Consider the following 24,334-nt stretch of genomic DNA (forward strand, 5'->3'; position numbering starts at 1 on the left):
TGCTTTGCCACGTTAGTGAGACCAGGCGGGACACCGAGACATTTGCGTGTGTACTTGTTGATCTTTGCCTCAGTCGACTCGACTGTGCTACAGCTGATATATATCAGGAGAGGCCACAGGAGCTTTGGTATCTGCATGGACTGTAGGCACCACACTTTGTATTTGCCAGAAAGGCCACATTGGTCTATGATATGCAGGCCTTCTTCTGCTGTCTGCTTGGTTTCCTTCCCTCTTTTTGTGTCTTTCAGGGACTTATCATACCATCTTCCAACGCTCTTGACTGGTTCATCTGACACCGTTGGAATGGCTTGGTTGGCCACAGTGAATGTGACCGTTTCAGTTACCTTTCCTTTACGCAGTGAGAGGCTCCGTGATTTCTTTGGATGGAAGTTCATCCTGGCTGAGGCAACTAGCTCGTTCAGCCGCTTCAATATTTCACGGGCGTCACCCTCTGTTGTTGAAAGGACTGTTGTGTCATCCATGAAGGTTTTCAAAGGAGGTATCTGGTATCCGTTACCGAGGCCAGCTCGATCCGTTCCCTTCATTGAGGCCTTCAAGATCACTTCCATCGCCAGCACGAACAGGATTGGAGAAACTGCACAGCCCATGGCTATGCCCACATCCAAAATGATCCAATGTTTCGTGTATTCCTTGGTACTTATATTTATTTTTGACTCATTTGTGTAAACAATGTGAATCTATGTTATAACCCAGTGTTCAGTTGTCTGTGTGTTCGTAGTAAACTTTAACATTGCCGTTTTCTCTGGAATTATTTTGTCAGTTGACACCACACATGGCATAAACAAATACAGAACTCATTTTAATGATTAAAATTTCTTCAATATTTATTTTGTTTATTTTTTTAAGTGTCCATGAAAAAATGTCTTCAATATTTATTTTGTTTATTTTTTTAAGTGTCCATGAAAAGAGATCTAGAAGGTCATGTCTGTCTTGTTTTGTTTTGTTTTTATCTAAAAAAAAAAAAAAAGAAATCCTTTATGATAAATGAGTAGTTTGAGGGACAATGTTTTTTGCTCGTCATAAGCTCAGAGCTGTTATTGTTAATGCCTTAAGATTGTCTTGTCTACCTTTCAGCAAGAAGAGGGAAAGACAAGGAATTGGTTATTAGTTTATGATACAATGCTGAATTCCTTCGGATAGACATTGTATTCAACTGTGGCTGAATAGTGATGGTATAAGGAGGAATTTTATGAAACGGACGTTATAAATTAACATTTTTCGCCGAAGCAGGACACAAGCAACCATGACAGAACAACTAACTCGTCTGCACTGGGCGGACTACGTGGTGATAGTGGTGTGTCTGCTGGTGGCCCTTGGTATTGGGGTGTTCTTCGCTCTCTTCAGAGGAGGACAGAATACCAGGGTCGGTGACTCTGTGTGTGTGTGTGTGTGTGTGTGTGTTGAAAATGCTTTAAAAATATACATACATCATCAACATCATCATCTCTCTCTCTCGGGCTCTGTCTCTCCTTTTCGTTTTCTGTCCTTTCCTGTCTTTCTTTCTTATTTCCATCATATCCACGCGTATGGGCGCGCACATGCAATTAAAACATTTTTCAATGACTTTTTGATGGTTGTTTTTGTTGGTTTGGACTTATCGTTTTTAGGTGATGTGCATTTTTTTTTATAGTTTTTTTTCTCTTTTTTGTATCTCTTTTTTATCCTCTAAACTAATTTATAGATTTTTCTTTTATGAGGGTAGCACTAAAACATAGCCATTTTGTCCTTATTCTTTCCCCCTCTACGTTCGGCTTATGTCAGAGACTGACATAGGATTGCAGTTGGACCAACAGCGAACTGAGAGCAATGTAATCAACGACTGTATGATATCGACTGCAATGGAAATTAATATACAGCTTTTGTGAAGGACTATGTCTCTCAAACTGGGAGGCCACGATTGCACTGGCTCTTATTACTGCAGCCTTGGCGGCTAGTTGGCCTTTTGGGACCATCCCCAACGCCGACTGTACCAAACCCGTCTTGGTCGACAGAATAGGGGTGTAACTTTGGAAAAGCTCTGTCGACTTTTATCAAAATTCTTGCCCAGAAAGTCGGGAGAGCAGTCGCTTCTACTGTTGATCTGATGGCGAACTCGACTGACTATTATCATGATTATGATCGTTGTCATCGTCATCATCATCATCATCGTCATCATCATCATTATCATTATTGTTTCTAAGATTATCAATTTTGTTTATTATCATTATTGTTATGATAATGATGATTATCAGAATTCATTGTGGGCGTGCCCTTTCATCAGGAGGCCTACCTCATGGGCAATCGACGCATGGGACTGGTCCCCGTGGCCCTGTCTCTGTTCATCAGTTTCCAGTCGGCCATCTCACTCATCGGCTTCCCCTCTGACACGTACAACACGGGCACCATGATCTTCTACATCTCCGTGGGCATCTCGCTGGCCAACGTGGTGGCTCACTTCACCCTGGTGCCTCTCGTCTACCCGCTGCGCCTCACCAGCATCTACCACTACCTGCAGCTGAGGTTCAGGTCATACGTGGTCAAGACGATCATCACAGTCATCGCCATGCTGCAGACGGTAAGTGGTAGATCTGGGAGCTTCGTGGCCTACACACACACACACACACACACACACACACACACACACACACACACACACGCACGCATACACACACACACACACACACACACACACACACACACACACACACACACACAGACCAAATGTACACAACAAGAACGAGTGGCGCGAGACGTTCCGTGTTACTTTGAATATGAGTTTTCTTAAATGAAGCGTATGAAGAAGATTGCCTGATCTGCATAGTGATTTTTTTTCAAATCAACTTAAAAAAACAAAACAAACTTGCATGTAGACAAGTATGCAACAACAACAACACAACAACAACAAAAGCCACACCATGTACCACTGTAATAGAATAAAGACAGTAATAATAATAAGTAAAATATGATAAAGATAGATAGGGCTTAAGTCGATGGATGAGTTATGCTAGAGTCAGCAACGACAGTTTACCCCTGAATCAATTACATCAATCATTAGATAATGATAATAAAATATATGTATAAAAGAAAGAAAACACACACATACACACATACAAAAACGTCATCACACAAAAAATTCCAATGAGAAGAAGTGGTTATAAGAAGGCATTTGAAAATGAAACAAGTTTTTACTACTGGGGACGATGTCTGTCAGATGCATAAGCACAGTGTCAAAAAAGAAAAAGGCGGAAAGGCAGACCTTGCTGTTTGTCGAACAGGTACCCAGTGAAGAGAATGTGAGAGTTGTGGCTTCTTCCAGTCCAGGTGACGTGCAGAAAAACCTGACGGCACTGTACTGAACAATTGTTATAGCTTTTCAATACTAAAGTGAGCCAGCCAGTGGTCAGTCACAACAGTCAAGCCAAGACAAGACCAATCAAAACCCCAGTGTTCTTGGAGCGTCAGTATAAATGGAAATGTTTGGATATATTTTTTTCGGATTTCCAAATAAGCTTCCTTTCAGATATTGGTTACTTGTTGTTTGGAGGAAAGAAGGATGAAATGTTACACCGAGTTTGCGGACTGAATTCGTGTCAATGCATGGGGATTTAGAGGGGAAGCAACAAGCATGATTTCATTTTTCTCTTCATGGATATGTAGTTTGCTCAGTTTAATTCGTTGTTTTAATTATTTCACAGTAAAGACACACAGTAATCCATATACCAAGAACATTATACAAACGGAATAGATTAGAAGGCATACTCCTGTTATCGAAGCAGAATTAAGTAATGCTGACTTCAACATCTACAGAGCACATCCCGATGTTGACATGACACTGATCAGTTCTCTCTGTGCAGAGTCTGTACATGGGCGTTGCTCTGTACTCACCAGCGCTGGTATTGGAGGCAGGTTAGTAAGATTTGCAAAGAACGTGCATGAAGAACCATTCTACTCAGTTGAAATGTATAACTCGGTGAGCGATCTAGCTGATTCACTTGTTTGATTTTATCATCTATGTTTGTTTGTGTTTTTATATTTGTTGTTCTTGTTGAAAACAAAATGTACTTAGAATAAAAGACAGTAATAATTGTAACGAAAAGGTGCGAATACTCTGAGAGAGAGAGAGAGAGAGAGAGAGAGAGAGAGAGAGAGAGAGAGAGAGAGAGAGAGAGAATTTATTCATTTATAGTCTGTTCATCGAAGATGATGATATTAGACTGAAAATAAATGATATTATCATTATCTTTTTTGTTGTTATCATGATGGTGATTATTATTATCATCAATTATAAATTATCATTTGTGAAAATCAATGGCAGGGGAAGAAATATTCAACTGAAAAGGGGGCAGTTGAGGTGGAGAGGGAGGGGCGATGGGGAGGGAATTGAGGAAGGAAAAGAGGGAGAACAGAATGTGGAAAAGATAGAGTGCAAAATGTAAAATGGAGAGGGTGCGTGTCAGTGACTGGAGAGAGAGAGAGAGAGAGAGAGAGAGAGAGAGAGAGAGAGAGAGAGAACGCTCTGTCTTTGTATTTCATAATTATTGTTTTAGTTTTTCGTCACAACAGATCAGATTTCTCTATGTGAAGTTCTGGCTGCTGCCCCCAGGGAGAGCACGTCGCTATAATGAGACCGCCAGCCTTTTATTTTGTTCTTATCCTTGTTGGCAATTATATTAGTTTTCATATATATATATATATATATATATATATATATATATATATAATTTAGCATTGGACAACCCTTTCGTTGTTGTGGTTTTTATGTTGTTTTTTGCGTGAGGTAAGTGCGTTCTGCACGCAGGACCTCGGTTAATCGTCTCAACCGAATGACTAGCATCCAGACCTTGAGCGAAGTCAAAGTTGGGTGGAGGGGAGTATAATACTGGCAAATGTGGGATTCAAACCAGTGTGCTCAGATTCTCTCAATTCCAAGACGGATGCGTTACTACAATGCTATTACTCCATTGTGTTTGACTAATATGAGTGTGTGTGGTATTAGGGTGTTATTTTCTCTCCTCAGAGGAGGAGAAATTTAGGTAGTTGGGGAAGGAAGATATTTCATTTTGCTTTTGGTGCCAAGCTCTCTCACGAGACGGCTCGCGCATGAGCTGTTGGGTGCCCACTGACAGAAGTAGTGGGGTGTCTTCCTTGTCACCCGGTCTTCCTCTGTGTGTGGGTCTTTGCTTTCACTCTGGGCCAGTGGTGTGCCTCTGTATTTACCTGGTGACAGATTTCCCCGTGGGTATTCTCCATGTGCACTGCCTCCAACGGAACACCGGGATTCAACTCTTGAATAATCTTCGTTTCCCTTCTTCCTTGTCCTCCTCAGAATATCACGTCCACTCTACTTCCTCCTCCCACATTTCCAACGCATCCATCTCATTGTCCCTCTCATCCCTATCCTACCCTCACCTTCAAGTCTGCAACTGACGTTGTATTTCGCGGGAGGACTCTGACTGCATCATTGAGCTTAACTGGTGTCGAGGCTGATTAACTCACTCAGTACGGCCAGTCCTCTCTTCTCCTCTACACAGACCCCTCGGATGTCCAGTGGGTGTCTGAATGACCCAACAATTAGCTTCCGTCGTCAGAATTGTGGTATTCTTTGTCAACATTCACCTCTTCAGTATAAGAGCCTTTCGCTTGCAATATTTTGATGATGGTAATTGGGGTGAAACGCTGTTAACGTCGTCTCTTTCGCCATTCGTATGGAAAGAGTTAAAACATTTTTGATGATATGACGTGAAGAACTGAGACTGAAGAATACGTGCTGTAGTTAGATATGGGGTTAGTTTTGTCTGCCTCGATTCGTAACCTGTCCTTATTTTCTGCAAGCGAAGTAAAGAACCGAGTTGAACCTTTCTATGTCGCTGTGTTTGTGTTGTCAGGACGTTACTTAGTCTGGTGAAGGTGTGTGTGGTGGTTAGTTGGATAACCGTTAATAGGTTATGACACCATTGATGACATGACGACATGTTTGATATCTTAAATTCTACACATACTTCAGACATTCAGCTCATTGGGCCAAAAACGTAGAGCACATTGCGCATTAGAAATAACGATTGTTTTTATTATTATCATTATCTTCATCAATAGTAGAAGTGGTGGTGGTAGTGGTGGTAGTTGTAGTAATAGTAGTCGTAGTAGCAGCAGCAGTAGTAGTATCGTTATTTTCAAAAGGGTTTAGAAATCAAAGCTGTTTCGTTGTTACGTGCCTGAAATGATGGTAAAATGTTTCACTTTGATACTCGAGCTGGAAAGATGGTTGTCATAGTTATTTCATTCCGATGATTTGTTTGCGTTTTGTGAAATGATGATATTTTCATCCTGCTGCAGTTGCTGGCCTGTCTCTGTGGGTGTCCCTGGTGCTTGTGGGCAGTGTGGGGACCATCTACACTGCTATTGTGAGAGTGTGCACGCGCGCGTGCGTGTGTATTTAATTGTGACCCTCCATCACGGAATGAGTCGCTTTGCACCTGACCAATTTTGCCGCTAGCGGCGATCTTAGGCGGGTGGGGGTCAGGTTGTCGATTTTCAGATTTTGACTTCATAGTAAACTTTAGGCTTTCTTTTATCTCATATTGAAGTATCTAGGCATAATTGTGTCTTCTTTTGCCTTAAAAGTGTGCTTGAAATACCTAACCCATCATTCTGATCACCTATGACTTCGCAAAATTGATCAAATTAGACAAGCTTGCCCTCCCTAATCTCTTGGAATCGACCGGTCGAATCATATATCGTTTTAAAGGTCTTCTCTTTCAATCTATGACCTTTTCATTGGTTAAGTTTTAAACTACGAGCCAATCGTCGCTTTCGAAATAAGGATACACTACGTAAACAATGCGTCACTATGAAGGAAAACCCCTCTGTCATTGGCCGAGAGAGACCACGTGACGAAATCACCCATTCAGCACGCTAGCTTTAATAAACATGGTCGCAGTGTGCGGAAGCACGCATTTCAAGACAGACTTGGCAATTTCCGGACAAGATACACTTGCGTTGCACACATTTTGCCATTAAGTGAAGCAGACGACATTTGTGAGTTTCTAACCCAGTACTTCATTGGTGGAACTGACCTTTCCAACTATGCTGATGGTCATGAAATCGATCTCAATGAATACGAAGGCGACGCTGATTTCGAAAGCAGACGACGCAGGATTGTTGTTCAGCTTTCATCAACAATAATTAATATTAATTTTGATGTTGTTGGCGAATCAACATTTGGACTAGATGCAGACAGGTTGGAAGCTTTCGCCTGTAATTGCCTAAATCAACATGCGCCAGGTGCCATCAGTGGTGTGACTGACATGTAAACGAGTGAAACTGACTTGCTGCACTGAAGTGACAGAAATGTGTTTCTAAAAGTTCACACAAGGAAAATGCAAGCAAAGTGAGTGGGGGACTGGATATAGCTCAAGTGTCTGAAGGTAAGCATGCAGATTTTACCCACACTGACAATTATTGAAATATAATGATAGTATAATCAATTGATAATAATTTATTTAACAATGATTGACTCAAGACTGATTTATTGTCTCTACATTGGTAGAGAAATTCACTGTTTGACATATGGAATAAAAATGATTAAAGAATAAAGTGAATCTGAGGAAATAAAGAGTGTAAATTAAAAGAAAATCACACACACACACAGACACACACACACAAACACACACACACACACACACAATATGTCACACACACACACACACACACACACACACACACACACACACACACACTATGTCACACACACACACACACACACACACACACACACACACACACTGTGTGACACAATGTGTATACATGTCACACACACACACACAAAACACACACACACACACACACACACACACATGGCCCCTTCACAGTTTAACCATTACATGTAACTGAGCATTGGTAGGTACAAGGGCATAAAATTATGAACAGTTTTCAGTTTCACAGAATTTGCTTCAATGGATATTTTATGTGTATGTGTGTCAGGTTGGCGTGTGTAGTGTGTGTGGTTTGTGTGTGTGTGTGTGTGTGTGTGTGTGTGTGTGTGTGTGTGTGCGTGCGTGCGTGTGTTTCTGTGTGTGTGTGTGTGTGTGTGTGTGTGTGTGTGTGTGTGTGTGTTTCTGTGTCTGTGTGTGTGTTGTTTTGAGGTAAATAAATATAGAGTTATGTCAACAGTAAATACTAACAGTATTACTAATTGTTCATTTTTTTTTTCAGCCCTGAAAGATATGATGGCACTTTATATGCCTGCCTGTACGCCAGTGAATAACTATGAGATACATGCTGGCAAGTCATGTCATTAGGAGGATAGGCAAGAACACCACACTACACTGTCAACAAAAGAATTGTCTGCTTGTGAACTCCTATCTATGAGTGAGTGATTTGTGGTCAACTGTGAATGTACTTTGATTTATAGTATAGATTTACCATTAAGTGTGCAAACTTAGTTTCTTTTTACAAACTGATTTATAGTATAAATTTACCATTAAGCGTGCAAACTTAGTTTCTTTTTACAAACTTTGTATAGATGTACATGTATGGAATTGTAAAGTTTTGCATAGACATTTACATACATGATATCAGTGTGCATGTGCTTGACATGGCACTATGCATAAAGTAACTTAATGCATTGCAGCATGTCATACACATGCACACTGATACTCATAATGATACAGCATTAATAATCATTATTTCATATTTTTATTATCAATAAACTGCTTTATCTGATTATATTATGAAAGAAATTTTATATATATATATATATATATATATATATATATATATATATATATATATATAAAATAAAGTGTATTCTTTTTTATTTTCTGATAAAATATACATAGTAGTAAAGTATTTTGCAAAGTTCTGTGTAAAGACTAAAAACTTTGATGTAGATGTACAAAACTGAAATTACTGTTGATATTTTATCTAACATTATTAGCATTAATGAATACATTTCATAACATATAGAAAATAATTCAAAACAAAGAAAATAAAAGGAGATTAAGAAGTATTACATAACAGACTGTTTCAGGGTAAACCATGCATTTTTGGAACATACTGATACTACCGGTGGAGAAAAAAGAGTGGAGGAAGAAGGTTCAACATCAACACCATCCACCCTGATGATTAACACTTTGTACCACAAGAATTGATTACCTGTGCCACATATCTGCACGTTTTTTAACAGATTGGGTGTTTGACTGATGAGGTTGTGTGTCTTTATTGTGTGAAGTATGGGTTTGGCAAGTAGGTTTGTTTTGCAGATGAAATGTTTGAAGTGTTCATTTGGATTATGAAGTGGATTTCATTTGATGCTATGCTGGGATAAAACACACATGAACTTGTACTTTTTGTGTGAGCAGTTTTGTTGTCTGGATCTTTTTTGTTATTTTGTTGTGGTGTGCTTGTTGCATGGATTGTGGTAATATCACAAGCACAGCAATCAGTGAGCACATTTAATTATAACAATTACATGATTCGGCATCATGATTTAGCATTTTTTCCCTTTAATCTGGCATAACGTTTAGTACTCATACTATACAATGCAAACGGTTTCATTGTAATTGAACCACAAACAACACCACAACAAAACTAATCTTAAAACAGAACGGTTTTTAGTCAATTTGAGCTGATTAAAATGTAAGTATACTTACGCCTCAGTCGCAATTCTTTCCATAAAAATCAGAAAATTCTTATTTGAATAAAATCAAGTATACTCAATACGTTTCTTTCAAACTTTGTGCAGTTGTGGATATTGCCACTAAGTATATGTGTTTGCCAGATTTCATGAACATATCTTGCTTAGAAGTATGTGGTTGCTATGAACATGTTCCAAAACTTTTCGGCCTTGATTTCTCAGTTTGTTACTTTCGCGACTTTCGACCTTAAAATCACGATTCATAGAATCATCCGATTTACAAACATTTTTTTTTCTTCTGTAAAGCTCTTTTATTGCAGATTTATGATATACCAATAACTAAAAATCGACCACTGGTGCAAAGCGACTCATTTCGTGGTGGAGGGTCTCAAGTGTGTGTGTGTGTGTGTGTGTGTGTGTGTGTGTGTGTGTGTGTGTGTGTGTGTGCGTGTGTGTGTGTTTCATTTATGCATAGTATGTTCATCTAAGATGATGATATTAGACTGAAATGTGTTTTTGTGTGTGCCCATGTGTCCATGTCTGTGTGAAATGTGTATGTCTATATATATGAATGTATATATATATATATATATATATATATATGAGCTTGTGTCTGTGATTTTGTGCGTGTGAGTGTGTGTGCGCGCGCATGTATTTGTGTGAAATGTGTATGTATGAATGTACTTGTGTGTGTGTGTGTGTTGTGTTGTGTATGTATGTGTGTGCGTGCCCACGCTCTCTCTCTCTCTCTCTCTCTCTCTCTCTCTCTCTCTGTATCTGTGTGTGTGTGTGTGTGTGTGTGTGTGTGTGTGTGTGAGTGTGTGTGTGTGTGTGTTTGAATGTACGTGCGTCAAGCAGACCAAAAGACAAACCAGTCTTGCACAAGCATATGCGGAAATCTTTTGTCCGCCTCGGAAGTGATACAATCGGATTACAGTTAGAGATAATATGCTAACATCATAGAGAGTTTTCGGGTGACTGATGGAAAGATTATTCCACTACCTGTATTACACACAGTGTTCAAGTGAGGTTTGCTAATTCCTTTGGTTTTGTTTTTACAAACTGTATATTCTGTGACAGCGTTCCGCTTCTCTGCGCTTTTCTCAACCTATTTCTAGATTTCTTAAACTGGTTGAAGGAAATAATCCATTGACCTTGCTATGTAAACATGATAATGGAGAGTTAAATTCTAAAACGTGGGTACTGTACTCGTCATGTAGGCGGAAACTCGAATAGAATATACTGCACAAAATGATACACTTAAGGATTACAGTGTATTGTGTCCTTGCATGTGTTCGTGTACCCGTCCTCAGTGCTGTCCCTTTTATTTCTTGACAGTCATTTCTCTCTGTGGAACAATAGTGTATATTATTTTAACCCCTTCCCTTATCCCAATAAAAGAGATCTGGTGGAATATTTGAGATATTATCATCTGAAGGATGCGGAAATCTTTTACTCTGTGTGTGTGTGTGTGTGTGTGTGTGCGTGCGTGCGTGCGTGCGTGCGTGTGTGTGTGTGTGTGTGTGTGTGTGTGTGTTCTGAACAGGGAGGCTACAAAAGCGTGATATGGACAGACGTCTTTCAGACTGTCATCGTCTTCATTGGAATCGCGGCCGTTCTCATCAAGGTACCTGTATATAATCACTTAACTGATTTTGCATTAGCAAAACCACCAGACAAATAACAAATTCCCATTGGTGCTCTGCTTTCCTCAAAATGTCATGCACATTGCTAGTCACAACCACTGTTGCATAGACATACCCGGGTCCGTTTCAATTATGTGAATTTCAATCCATATTCTGACACTATTCATATGAAGGAATGGATGCTGGCTAACGAGCTCAGACTCGTCGATGTCAAGACAGAAGCCATGCTTGAAGGCTCTAGGTCCGTGCTTAGTCATGTCTCGGACCATTCCTTGGCTGTCGGCGATGCTGTCGGCAACTTTCAAACTTCTGTCAGAAACCTAGGTGAATACTTTGATTCAGCTCTGTCCATACATGACCATGTCAGTAATTTATGCAAAACTGTAAAATTCCAACTGAGAAAAATTCGTATCCTTCGACCATATCTGACTGTTGAAGCAACCTCTCAGCTTGTCTGTTCCTTGATTCTCAGTGGCATTGACTACTGCAATTCACTACTCACTGGCTTGCCCTCTGATCTGTTATCACGCCTTCAGATGATCTTAAACAATGCAGCCACAGTCGTTATCGAAAAGTCAAAAAAGATCATGTTACCACTCTCTTGCATTAACTTCACTGGTTGCCCATCCAGTACAGAATTCAGTACAAACTTGGCAAGTTGGTTGATCGTCACTTCGAAGGTTCCCTCCCATCTTACTTATCTTCTGTCCTTCATGTTTACACTCTATTCCTTTCTCTCAGGTCTTCTGGAGAAAACATCCTTCGAGTCCCCAAAGTCTCTTCTCATTCGGTCAACGGGCTTTCTAGCATCAAGCACCTTCTGTATGGAATTCTCTTGCTCTGGATCTCCGGCACTCACCAGTTCTGCCCTCTTTCAAAAGTAAACTGAAAACCCACCTGTTCTAAACGGCCTTTGGACGTGACGAAGCATAGTTCTTTGTCTCCTCCCACCCTCTGCACTCCCCTTGTGCCGCCCTCCATAATGATATTGCTCTCGTGTGTGTGCTTGTGGTTGGCCACAGCGCGCGCGCGCGCGCGCGGGTGTGTGTGTGTGTGCCTTTTCCTGCGTTTATTCATATATCTGCATTTCGTAGTATTGTTTTGGTGGTGAATGATATTGTTTTTCACTTCTATGCCTTCATGTGCTCTTGTATTGCATAATGCATTAATATATATGTCCCGGCTGTTTCATGTGAGGCGCTTAGAGCCCATCCATGGGGAGTCTGAGCCATATAAGTACAATATACCATCATTGTGTTATTACTATCATTATCATTATTATTAAGTGTCAGACAAATGGTGTATATTTCGTCAGAAAACGGATGTTTTCGTGCAAATAAAGCTATTTATTATTATTACTTTATCGAACATGTTTTGTTGACGTGTTCATTAGTTTATTAGTATGGTGGGTTGCGTGAGAAGAAACAAAATTATTTTTTTATACAATTGTGAGTGTTAGTGGTAAGATTATGGGTGATCTGGGGAGTGACGAGGTTTTGAAATAATCTTTAAAAAGTGTTGTTGTTTTCTGTTAGAGATGGCTTACCTTGCGATTTTGCTGTATATTCAAAGTATGGTCTGTACTCTCTATTATTGCATGCAAACATTTGACAGTGAATTTGTTTTCTTTATACATGACAATTGATGCATCCCCATTCCCCAATACCACTCTGCATTCATAGTTCAGTTTACCATGCAGAGATATTAAAGGACGTATAGTCGACTTGATTAAAACTGTGAGATATCATGAGAATGGATAAATGGGTGGATGGATGGATGGAATTCATTACATGCCCAAACATGTCTGTTTTCCTTCAGGGATTGATTGATGTTGGTGGGTTCGCCAACATGGCCACCATTGCTTCAGATGGCGGGAGATTGATCTTTGCTGAGTCAGTGCTGTCTGATGCTCTCTCTCTCTCTCTCTCTCTCTCTCTCTCTCTCTCTCTCTCTCTCGATCACATTATACACGGGGTTGTTTTCTTCAACTGAAAGTTGATTTAATGAATAGTTACATTATTGTGTTCCGAAAATGTGGTTTTTGAATTCTGGCAGCAAGAGAATCCTGAATGTGTTACGAGACGCATCAGCGTGTCTAGTAAAGGTAGAAACGTCAACACTGCGTGCTTTAAATAATGGAAATCTGCTTTTATTTCTATAGTTATTTCGCAGGTTTTATTTATCGTCCAGTAAGGTGTCGAACTTTGGGACATTCATGTTGCAACATGTCACACTGAAAGTGAATTCAGCCAAAAGCATTAACGACATTGTAACAAAGTGAAAAAAGAGCTCCCAGGTATCTAAAATGGAGAAAACAACACATATCCATTTTACATTAACTTGACAGTACACTGTGTTTGCTAATAATTGATGTTAATAAGAATGGCTGCTCTCTCATGCAGTGAAGCCTACACAAAGCTGTGTGTAGCAGATGTAAGGATAAAAGAAAATGAGTGTTGAACACCTCTTGTTTGTTTTCGTCAGTCAAAACGTTGAGAAGATTAACCAATTTTTAAATGAGAGAAAAAGAAATTTCGACTGTTTTCAGGTAAGCAGGAACGGGGTTTCTTATTAAAAGCAGCTTTGATCGATATAAAATGTATGAAACATTTCGCACTGTACCTAATGTGAAACAACTTTTGCAACTCAGGTACGACAAACATTTAAAACTTTCAGTGCCAGGGTTCAGATTTTGTTATTTAGAAATTGTACAACATACTGTCAACATACTGAACATTAGATTTTCCTTGATTATGTCGTCTGTTTAAACGTGGGACTGAAGACGATCGGCACTTCATTAAAACGTTTTTAGTTTTCCAATATTCATTCAACTAAGAGCATGGCTACGTTGCATGGACGGATCTTTGCAGCGCTCAGTTTAAGATAAGAGTGTTCCTCAGTCTATGGAATGAAAGTTGGGTTAGGAACGTTTTTATGGCTCATGGTTAAAGGACCCAAAGCCTTTTACAACCTCTTGGGCAGTGAGATCTTATTCACTGTCTAGAGCTGGGCATAGGAAGGAGGGGCCCCAATCCTCTCCGTCCGCCGTTTTAACCTTCCCCAGCAGAAGTCAGAAACCATTAACACCTTTTCCAAGGGACAGACCACCATGCACACGAAACAGGGCCTCGTACCCTAGTAAACGATGGATCAGAAGTACAACGCCCAACCGTCTCTGTCACGGCAAACTTGGCGTTGCCGAAATCGCTCATGCACCTCAGTCCTGGGCTCCAAGCCAACCTTAGATACACACACAGCTGAACTGAAACCAATGAGTGTGACAGTTCTGCAAAGCAGACAGCCATGTGCCGTGTGATGGTTTGGCCAGGCTGGACCCCAGAGAGCGGCACTCTGTGTGGAGCACGACCATCGGGGCCTGCTTCATGTGGATAGGGTCCGTCTTCAATCAGGCCTCTGTGCAGCGGGTCTGCTCGCTCCCCTCCCTCACACACGCCAGAAGGTGGATAGCTTTTTGGACTTTATCTGTCTATGCCTCTCTCTTCATCCCCATATCCTTCATCACACCACACAACATTATGCGCATGTCTGCCTCTTCAACTTTGGGACACACACTGTGCCTTGGGCTCTCTCTTTATTCTGGGTCTTTCTCCGTGTGTTTGTTTCTTTCTCTTTCCTCATCCCGGAACACTCTGTGTGTCGACATCTGCTTCCCCCTTCATGTCACTAGACTGTATTTTCTGTCTCATCATCCCAGGGCTCTCTCTGTGTGTCTGTCTGTCTACCTCTTTCTTCAGCACAGGTCACTCTGTGTGTTTGTTTCTGCCTCTCCGTCGTCATCCCATCCCTGTCACCCAGGGTGGTTATGGCACTATTCAGTTATGAGGTCAGCAGTAGACTTAATACAGTAAGTGATGCACACACACACACACACACACACACACACACACACACACACACACACACTAATAGCACATACGCACAAACAAATATATAGACATACAGGAAGGTATATAGGTAATAAGTTGGGAGACTTTCCTGTCATATGTAAACTACTCAGCTGCTTTTTTTCTGAACTCCATGCCAAATGTAAGAGTGACAGATCGGAATGTGCATTCAGACAGATAGAAAGACAGACAAAGAGACTTTCCTTTTATATACAGGCAAGTACAGATGCTTTTTCTCTACTCTTCAGTTCAACAGTACGAAAGACATATAGGTAAGTATATACAGATACAGATAAAAAAGGTAGACAGGCTCTTTCCTGTTGTGTGTGGGATGTCGCAGTTGCTTTCCAAGCACGCTACATGGAGCCAGTATATATATATATATATATATATAGAGAGAGAGAGATATATATATATATATATATATATATATATATATAGAGAGAGAGAGAGAGAGAGAGAGAGAGAGATGGGTAGACAGAGAGACTTTCTGTTATACTTAGCTATTGTAGTTACCTTCTTTGCCCACTGCTGTGCCGGCAAAACAGACAGACAGGTAGACATATGCAGATGCATAGGTAGACATAGACATACATATACAGACTGTTGGTAAATTTGAGTCACTTTCTGTATACACTCCACCAAGATCCCAGCGACACACGCTCTTTTTTCTGTCCACAGAATCTTTTATCTGAATACGCCACTGTGTCTGCTGTATTATGGTACTCTGGTTCTGATGGGTGTCATCCTCTACGCTTACTTCGTCACCACTGGCTGTGACCCCTATGCTGCTGGCTACATCAAGAATCAGAACCAGGTCCTCTGCTGTTTTTGCTCTGTCTCTGTCTCTCTCTCTATGTTTCTCAGTCTCTGTCTGTCTGTCTTTCTCTCTCTGTCTCTGTCTCTGTCGGCAGTTCTAGCATTCGAAAATGTTTATGTAGTAATGGTTTTGCATTTGTATGGCTTAATCAAGGGGTTGGATGTGTTCAAAATTTTCTTGTTTGCTTTAAACAGCGTATTGGCGATTGTAGATGGCAGGAGTGGAACGACCATGTACGAAATAGTGAAAGATTTTCTTTGTTCAGATTGTTTAAAAGGAATCATTTCACAGAGCCATATTTAGCAAAGAATATTAACCGAGTCATTAGCTGTGCTTTAACAAGGTTTCGTTTTGGTGTAGGGTGGACATTAACTACTGTGAGTAGATATAAATGGCCGGCCTAGGACTGAGTTCGATCCTGGGATTGGATCAAGCAAGTTGTGCACAGAGAGAATTGACTTGAGACAGTCAAGAAATTTTGTTCCTGGGTTAAAAAAATATAATTAAAATAACTTGCTTCCAGGTGGAAGTGTGCATGAGTGGAGGAAACTTGTTTTTTTTTTTTTTTTCATTTTTGTCTTAATAATTATAACTGGCTCAGGGGAAAATTCCTTTTGTCTGTTTTCTGTTTCTGTTTACTGAGAGAGTGAGACACTGAAGACTTCAAAGCGAACTCGCTAAATATTTCTTCCCTTATCTTGTCTGTCTCCTCACCCACTTTGTAACAGTAATGTGCAATTACTCTTTATGAGATTTTTGATCTATATGATTTATATGTTATGTTGTTTCGTGGCGGTTCGATCAGCCTGCACTGATGTTTTCCTTTGACATGTAACAATGCATTGTATTGTTTTGCGTAATATTTTGCTGAAGCGTGTTACTTAATTGTCCCTCAATGTATGTATGTGTGAATATATTCTTTTTTTTTTCTTTTGGTGCAAACCAGCTGATTTGTCTGACAAAATTTACTTTTCACCCTCGTTTGAGACAGGGGCGGGGGGCGGGGGGCGGGGGGGGGGGTGTTTTTCCAATCTTTGACATTGAAACACACACACACACACACACACACACACACACACACACACACACACACATATATATATATATATATATATATATATATATATATATATATATATATATATGCGTGTGCCTGTGCCTGTGCGTGTGTGCTCTTTAAGTGACAATTATTGTATAGTTGTCGTTTCGTTGTAGTTGTATTCTGGTTATGTTACAACTGACTTGTATGTGCTTGTTTTTTTTTGTTTTTTTTTATGTGACTGTCAGGTAGCACCCTATTTCGTTGTGCAAGTTCTGAAGGAGTTACCAGGGATCACGGGGGTCTACATGTCCATGCTCTTCTGTGGGGCTCTCAGGTCAGTCACTGTGTCAAGGGAGCAGAGAGCACGCTTTAGGCTATGCTAGAACCTTGTGAGGAGCAGGCTAGACTAAGATGAAAAGATACCAGAAATGTGTCCGCACTCCACCGAGGATTCAAACTTTAGAGGGCAGGAGGATTAGAGTATTCCAAATTGTGGAGGTGGTTGAGCACCCATACAAGTGAGGAGGCATGAGGGACTATACCCTCCACCTACCAGGTAACGCCTCAGGCAGCAGTAAGGTCCGCCAACGGTGTGAGAAAGGGGATTGTTTTCAGACAACAGGGTGGATGAGCTCATGTGTTAAGGTGTTTGGGCGGTAACTAAGAAGCTGAAAATGGCAAGGTGGAATGCTGCGGTTCTCCCACTCCAGGTCAGTAAGGAAAATTTATGCATTTTAACCAATAGAATTAAAGATAAACTGTCCCTTTTGTATAATCATACCTAGATATAAACATGTAATGTTGTTGTCAGGCAGAAGCAAATTATGTAAATGCATATAAAATTTATTGTGAATTGATATGCAAGAGCTGTGTGCTTTTTATGTGGAAAATAAGGAAAGGTTGTGTCACGTGAGTGGTCACGTGATATACAATCGTACAATGTTGGAGGATATAAGCAGCCACAGATATGTGTAGATGTGTAGAGGGACATCTGGTTGAGACCCCCGAACGAGAGATCTGTAACGGACTGGTGAGAACGAAGATGGAAAAATAGGTCGTGGCATGAAGAGGAGGAATTTTTTGTTTAATGTCCCGTCACACATATCGGTGATTGAAGACATGTTGTTAAAGTATTTATGAATACATCTGAGTATTATCGGTTAGAAGGGGTGGGAGATGTGGATGAACGGAGGGTTGGGGGAAACTGGGCAAATGAGGGTAAAAATGTGGGTGAAATTTGGAAGAAAAACAAAACAAACAAAAAAACCCTCTAAATACAGTTACAGGAAATTACTTAAAGGACTTCGTAAAAGAGAAGTCGTTAAACTGACAAGCGAAACAACTGATAATGAATGCAAAAAATCAAAAACATCAACGTTCTCAGTCACTTGTGAAGACACACTTTCGTGTACAAAAGGCTTCATCAAGCTACAGTGAAAACTCATATGCTCAATTGTCAGGTTACTAAAGCATATGCACTTGACATTAGAACAATACTTGGTCCGTAATGAATTTGATAATAGTCTGAGAGCTAAACTCATCCTGCGTGAGGTGAAGGGAGAAACGAATGACTGGAGCAAGAAGAAGACAGTGGAGAAAGGAAGAAGACAAAAGGAGCAGAGACTTATCCCCGAAGACACTTTCCTGCCTACCAGTACCAAAAGACACGAGATCCAGAAGACTGACCGGCGTGAGGTTCTACACCTGTGCGGAAAGGACACCACCGCCAGACGTCCTGATTCTTGGAGCCAGCTACAGTCGACAAGAGTGACTGATGGGGCAGAACTGGTGTGAATGTGTGAGTGAAAACTTAGGAGAGAAGAATATCCCCGGGATTAGGATCACAGTTTGGATTCATAATGCCTTTGTAATTCCATGTTGTGTGAAGGATTGGATTTGATGTGTGTAAATCAGTCATTATTTCTATTCAGTGTATAAAGTGTATAAATGTATACTGACCTCGCTTATGTAAAAGAGGAATGCACAGTGATTGAGTGCATAGATATGTACTTTATTGAGAATCGAACCCAACCTGTGAGCTAACTCCGACAACAAGAGGTTGACATATTAAGCGAAACCACATTCTCCCCCATGCTGGTCACAATATCTGTCCATTTTCTGTCTGTCCAGCTCTCTTTCATGTGGCTCAGTTTTCTATGTTCATTTCGTTAATGTTCCATGGTGAAATGATGCTGAATTTCCGGCAAACAGTGGTGCTTGCAACCAATGGAATGAGCACTGGTCATAACTAGAGATGCTTTCGTGTTGTTTTTTTTTGTTTGTTTTTTTTGTTTTTTTTTGGGGGGGTGGGGGGGTGGGGGGGGGGGGTTCCGCTGTCTTTTTCTTCACAGAGGAAAACAGAAGCTATGGTTTATAAATCACTGTAAAACTTCATACATATGCAATAAAACGTGTGATGAACGTTTCATTACAAGCTTCTCATAAAATGACTTACGGAGAAACAGGTCATTATCCTTTGTACATAAGAACTTACATTAAATCCGTTAAATACTGGCTGAGACTTACTAATTTACCCATCACTAGATTAGCTAGACAGGATATGAAATGTTAGTATTACAACATAAAACGCATATGTAACTGGGTCTCTCTGGTGAAAGTCCTGACGAAAAATGGTTATGGAAACGTTTGGCTCAGTCGAGAAGTAGGCAATAAAGCAGAGTTTATTTCTGAATTTAAAGAACGTTCAATCTGTTGTTACAGACAAAACTGGCATGCTGGCATTGCTAGAAATGATAAATACGTCTGGTTCCTGTCATTTAAAAGTGCATTGGAGGCAGATAAATATCTATTAATTGTTACACATAAATGGCATAGACACAACCTGGTTAGATTCCGAACTAGAACCCTTGGCTGAAATGCTAACAATAATGTTGTTTCCATACCCCACCGACCGCTGGCATAGATTACTGGATCTTTAACGCGCGTAGTATGATCTTCTGCTTGCGTATGCACACGATTTTGTTTTTGATTGCCCAGAATATGCTATTCACAGAGGATACAAAGTATTCAGTGAACCAGACAAAGCGATCTTATAGCAACACTCTCAACTGAATGTGATGAAGTAATTGTCTTTCGCAAAACTTATTTCAGAAGCTAGCGATTTTCGTAGAAAGAATACCAATATTTAGTTTTTCCTTCAGTTACCAGTGGATAGGAGTGTAGAATAAGGGATGAGAGTTTGCTTTATTTGGTAAGTAGCGAGATGGTCGTCTTTAAAGTTACAATGGATTAGGTGAAGTGCGTGATGATGAATGTATGTTAGTGTAAATGCATGTGGATACATGAGCGGTTGTGCGTCAATGAGTGCAAGTGTAGATGAGCATATTTTGGTTCATTGTTGATTGTTTGCTTTTGAATACGTGCCTGTATCAGCCAAACACATTGTGGCTGATGCATATCGGCACTATGTACTGTAACCCCTTTGCGAAAAGGGTATCTTTGCCAATTGAAATAAAATCAGTGTCAGAGTCAGTATGTCTCCTCTCTCTCCCTCACACACACACGCACGCACGCACACGCACACGCACAAAAGAAAGAAAGAATGTGTTAATGTATCCATATTGCTGGTCTTCAGCACTTTATCTTCAGGAATCAACGCCCTAGCAGCCATCACAGTAGAGGACGTGTTGGCCAAACCTTTGACGGGGATGAAAGACACCACGGTTACCCTCATAGCCAAAGGCATAGGTAGCTCTCTCTCTCTCTCTCTCTCTCTCTCTCTCTCTGTTATTCTGTGTGTATGTGTGTGTGTGTGTGTGTGTGTGTGTGTGTGTGTGTGTGTGTGTGTGTTTACCCCTGTCTTTCTGTCTTGCTGTCTGTCTCAAGTATACAATTGTTCAAGATATAATAAAGTCTGGCTGAAACGTCGTCATGGTAAAATGATTTTTTTTTTTAATTTTTTTAGAGCACAGGGAGAGGGCTGGCTGGACGAGTCTACCTGCACATATTGTATATGAGTGTGTGCGTATTGACGTGTTGGTGAGAGAGACAGACAGATAGAAAACGGAGACCGAGACAGACAGAAAGTCAGAAAAAGAGACAAGACTTTATTTTAAAATTATTATTATTCAGCTAGACCATCTGCCCATGCCAAGTTGAGGGATGCAATTAGAGATCGTGTACCAGTAAACAAACACGAACATAACAAAATAACTATGCTTCAGATTGACTGGACATTGACATGGTATTAATTTGTGCCATAAACGCATCAGAGAGAGAGAGAGAGCAATCAAATGATGCTGTGTGTGTGTGTGTGTGTGTGTGTGTGTGTGTGTGTGTGTGTGTGTGTGTGTGTGACATCTTTACTATATGTACAGTGGCAGGGTACGGATGTCTCAGCCTGGTGCTGGCTTACCTGATGCAGAACTTGTCTGGTCCTGTCACACAGGTAAAGCACTACACTCTCACTCCTGGCCTCGAAACTCTCCTCGTCTCTCAGCGATAGGTTTCGTTCTGGTATCTCCATTCAAGCAGTATCTAATCTTTTATATGTGGTATGCTCGACGTTGTGGGTATGCATACGTATGTGTCTACATTTGCATGAATGTGTGTGTGTGTGCGCGCGCGCGCGCGCGCGTGTGTGTGTGTGTGGAGGGAGGGGGGAGGGGGTGCTTCACTTTAAAGGTACATTTGTTTTTTTGTTTTTTTTATATAACTATTTGTGATTGAAATTTCACTTTTGGGGGGATGGGTGGGTTGGCGAGAATGCATTAGGAAGGGTGGACGTCTGGCCGAATCGTTAATCGACAAAAGTGATAAACTTTGCTAGGAGCGAAATCAAATTTGATTGACGATGAAATTTAGAATAATTGCAGAAACAAGTGACAAAATCAGACTGCAACTATTAAACTTTTATGAGGCAGCAAACTGTCTGAAAAAATGTGGACATTCCAGAATGAATTTAAAAAAGCAACAACAATTATTATGATTGACATGTTTCTTCATTCGCATGAATGTAGGGCGGATCGTGCTGTGTCTGTAATGAAATTATGACTCGCACATCTCTTGGGTACATGCATGCACGAAAAATAGACACAATACCGTCACAATACAAGAAATAGTTTCATAATATTTTTTATTATATTTAAAAAGTGCTGAATCTTGTGCAGAGACAAATCAAAGTGCTTTCGCACCAGTCATTCAAACGCATCCAAAACTGGAAAAACAACAACAACAAAAACAACAACTGAAGACAAAGAAGAGGTAGGGAAAGGAGGCTAGTTCAGTCTTATACGCTGCTGTCTTGGATTGTCATTTGATAAGATAATGCATTTACAGACTGCAATCACGTTTGATGGTTACCTCTACAATCAACACTGAGTGAGGTTGAAGAACGTACAACGGGGTTCGGTTGATTTGTTTGATGAACCACCAGTCTCGTGAACAGCAGGACAGGAAAAGTGAATGATTGCGTTTATACGTGTCTATCTGTGCAGATGTCCTTCAGTGTGGTGGGCGCCTTAGGCAGTCCTGTTGTGGGGGTCTTCTTTCTCTCCGCAGGCTTTCCCAGGTGTAACGTTTATGTGAGTGCTTGCACACAACTTTCTGTCTGTATGTCTCAAACACATACTCGTTCGCAAACGCGCGTGTACGCATTGTCACATGCTGACGGTTAACGTTGATGTCATTAGATGGAGATGTACATCATTTGTTACATTGTTTTTAGAAAGAGAAATAATGTCACAAACCAAAGGTTGTCATTAATGTTATCAATTAGAGACATACGTCATTTCTTAAATTGTTGATAGAAAGAGGGGTATTCAAGTAGTTACTACTTGATGGAGAAACAGAGATCAGTATGCTCTGTGCCGTTATCTTCTGAATGTTATTATCCGTGGAGATATTCACGCTCATGTCTTTCATATTTTGGAAATACAACATTGCATGTGATTAGTCTTATTCTTGCACAGACTGACTATTGTTTACTAGTGTCAATGGATTTTTTTTATTATTCATGTCACAAAAGAATGTTAGATAAAAAAAAAAAAAAGGTTGGACGTAAACGGAAAAAAAGGAAGTGACTTACTGCACATGGGGGAATTTCATATGAAGAAGTGGTGAGAAATTCATGTCAGAGAGAAGCCACTAAAGATGGGAAAACAAGAAAACAGTCACTGTGATACGCTATGATCTTTCCATTTTCTGGGGTGTTATACGGCAAAGGTACTGTAATAGGGAAACACAAAGGAGATGTTTCTCTCTGCCATCCCTGAAACCACAAGCTCGTTCATGTTTCCATAAGCCACCAAACACTGATATCGATCACATAATATTTAACTTGCATTTTTCACGCGCAGGAGACCGGGTCTTGGGCATGTTAAATCTGACGGAGCCCACCCATGTACAGATCATATTTTCTTGTTGGGTTTATTCCCCCACATGCGGCAGGTAGTTGTACTGGAATACATGGTTATGGCAGAGAAGAACCAGTTGAACAACCCGGTGAACAGTTCAATTTTCTGTGCCACGTCCCAATAAACTTTCACATATCTACGAAAGAAAAAAGAAAAAGAAGCAGTTGAAGAATAATCATTTTGATGATGGGCATGTGTATGAGCACGAAGGCGCTATGTGTGCATATGTGCACATACATAAGACCTGGGAGATCGTGGTGAAACTCTCCACCCTTAACCTACCAGATGCAGTCTGGAACCAAAGCAGACACACCATCCACTCTCTCTACCAGGGACAACATAGACAGTATAAGCGCATGCGGGAAGGGAGTGAAGGAAAGGAAGGAGCCGAGCATTGAAAGGCCAGTGCTTGTGAACTCGGCTATCGTGCCTATCTGAGAGACTGCCAAGGAGGAAGGTGGCTGAACGATAAAGACGATTATCTGTCAATACAGTGTCCACGTGGGTCTGGATTCGAATTCCGGTCTCGCCCTTTCTCGTGTTTTACTGAAAAGTCAAACTGGCCACCTAGTTATTCGGATGAGACGATAAACCGAAGTCCCGTATGCAGCAAGCTCTCGCCATACTGAAAAATAACACCTGGCATTGCTAAGTGTTGCCTTATTTCAAAATTATGTAAATAAATTCACACTGACAGGTACACAAATATATAGACATCCACTCAAGGCCTGACTAAGCGTGCTGGATTATGCGGCTGGTCAGACGTCAGCTGAACAGATGTGGTATCGCGTAAAGGGATTTGTACGAATGAGTGACGCCTTTTAGAGGAACTGAAACTGAAAACCGAGAGACTACCCTTGATGATTTCAGGGTGCTGGGGGCGGGATAGTGATGGGCAGTGCCCTCAGCCTCG

At 40.6% G+C, this 24,334-nt stretch overlaps 1 protein-coding gene across 1 annotated transcript in view; it reads left to right on the forward strand.

Annotated features, from left to right (window-relative positions):
- The first annotated feature begins 1,264 nt into the window (after positions 1–1,264).
- LOC143277932 (sodium-coupled monocarboxylate transporter 2-like) overlaps positions 1,265–24,334 on the forward strand; it is a 27,578-nt gene continuing 4,508 nt past the window's right edge. Inside the window, exons 1-13 of the mRNA XM_076582914.1 lie at positions 1,265–1,384; positions 2,282–2,575; positions 3,855–3,906; positions 6,334–6,401; positions 11,181–11,261; positions 13,099–13,172; positions 14,609–14,740; positions 15,867–16,002; positions 17,293–17,381; positions 20,643–20,755; positions 21,385–21,455; positions 22,504–22,590; positions 24,292–24,334. The exon at positions 24,292–24,334 is cut by the window's right edge and continues 202 nt beyond it. Of these exons, the coding sequence (XP_076439029.1) occupies positions 1,265–1,384; positions 2,282–2,575; positions 3,855–3,906; positions 6,334–6,401; positions 11,181–11,261; positions 13,099–13,172; positions 14,609–14,740; positions 15,867–16,002; positions 17,293–17,381; positions 20,643–20,755; positions 21,385–21,455; positions 22,504–22,590; positions 24,292–24,334 (1,360 nt within the window). The remainder of the gene's footprint in view (positions 1,385–2,281; positions 2,576–3,854; positions 3,907–6,333; positions 6,402–11,180; positions 11,262–13,098; positions 13,173–14,608; positions 14,741–15,866; positions 16,003–17,292; positions 17,382–20,642; positions 20,756–21,384; positions 21,456–22,503; positions 22,591–24,291) is intronic.

The sequence above is a fragment of the Babylonia areolata genome, chromosome 2 (assembly GCF_041734735.1).
Source record: "Babylonia areolata isolate BAREFJ2019XMU chromosome 2, ASM4173473v1, whole genome shotgun sequence".
Taxonomy (NCBI): domain Eukaryota; kingdom Metazoa; phylum Mollusca; class Gastropoda; order Neogastropoda; family Buccinidae; genus Babylonia; species Babylonia areolata.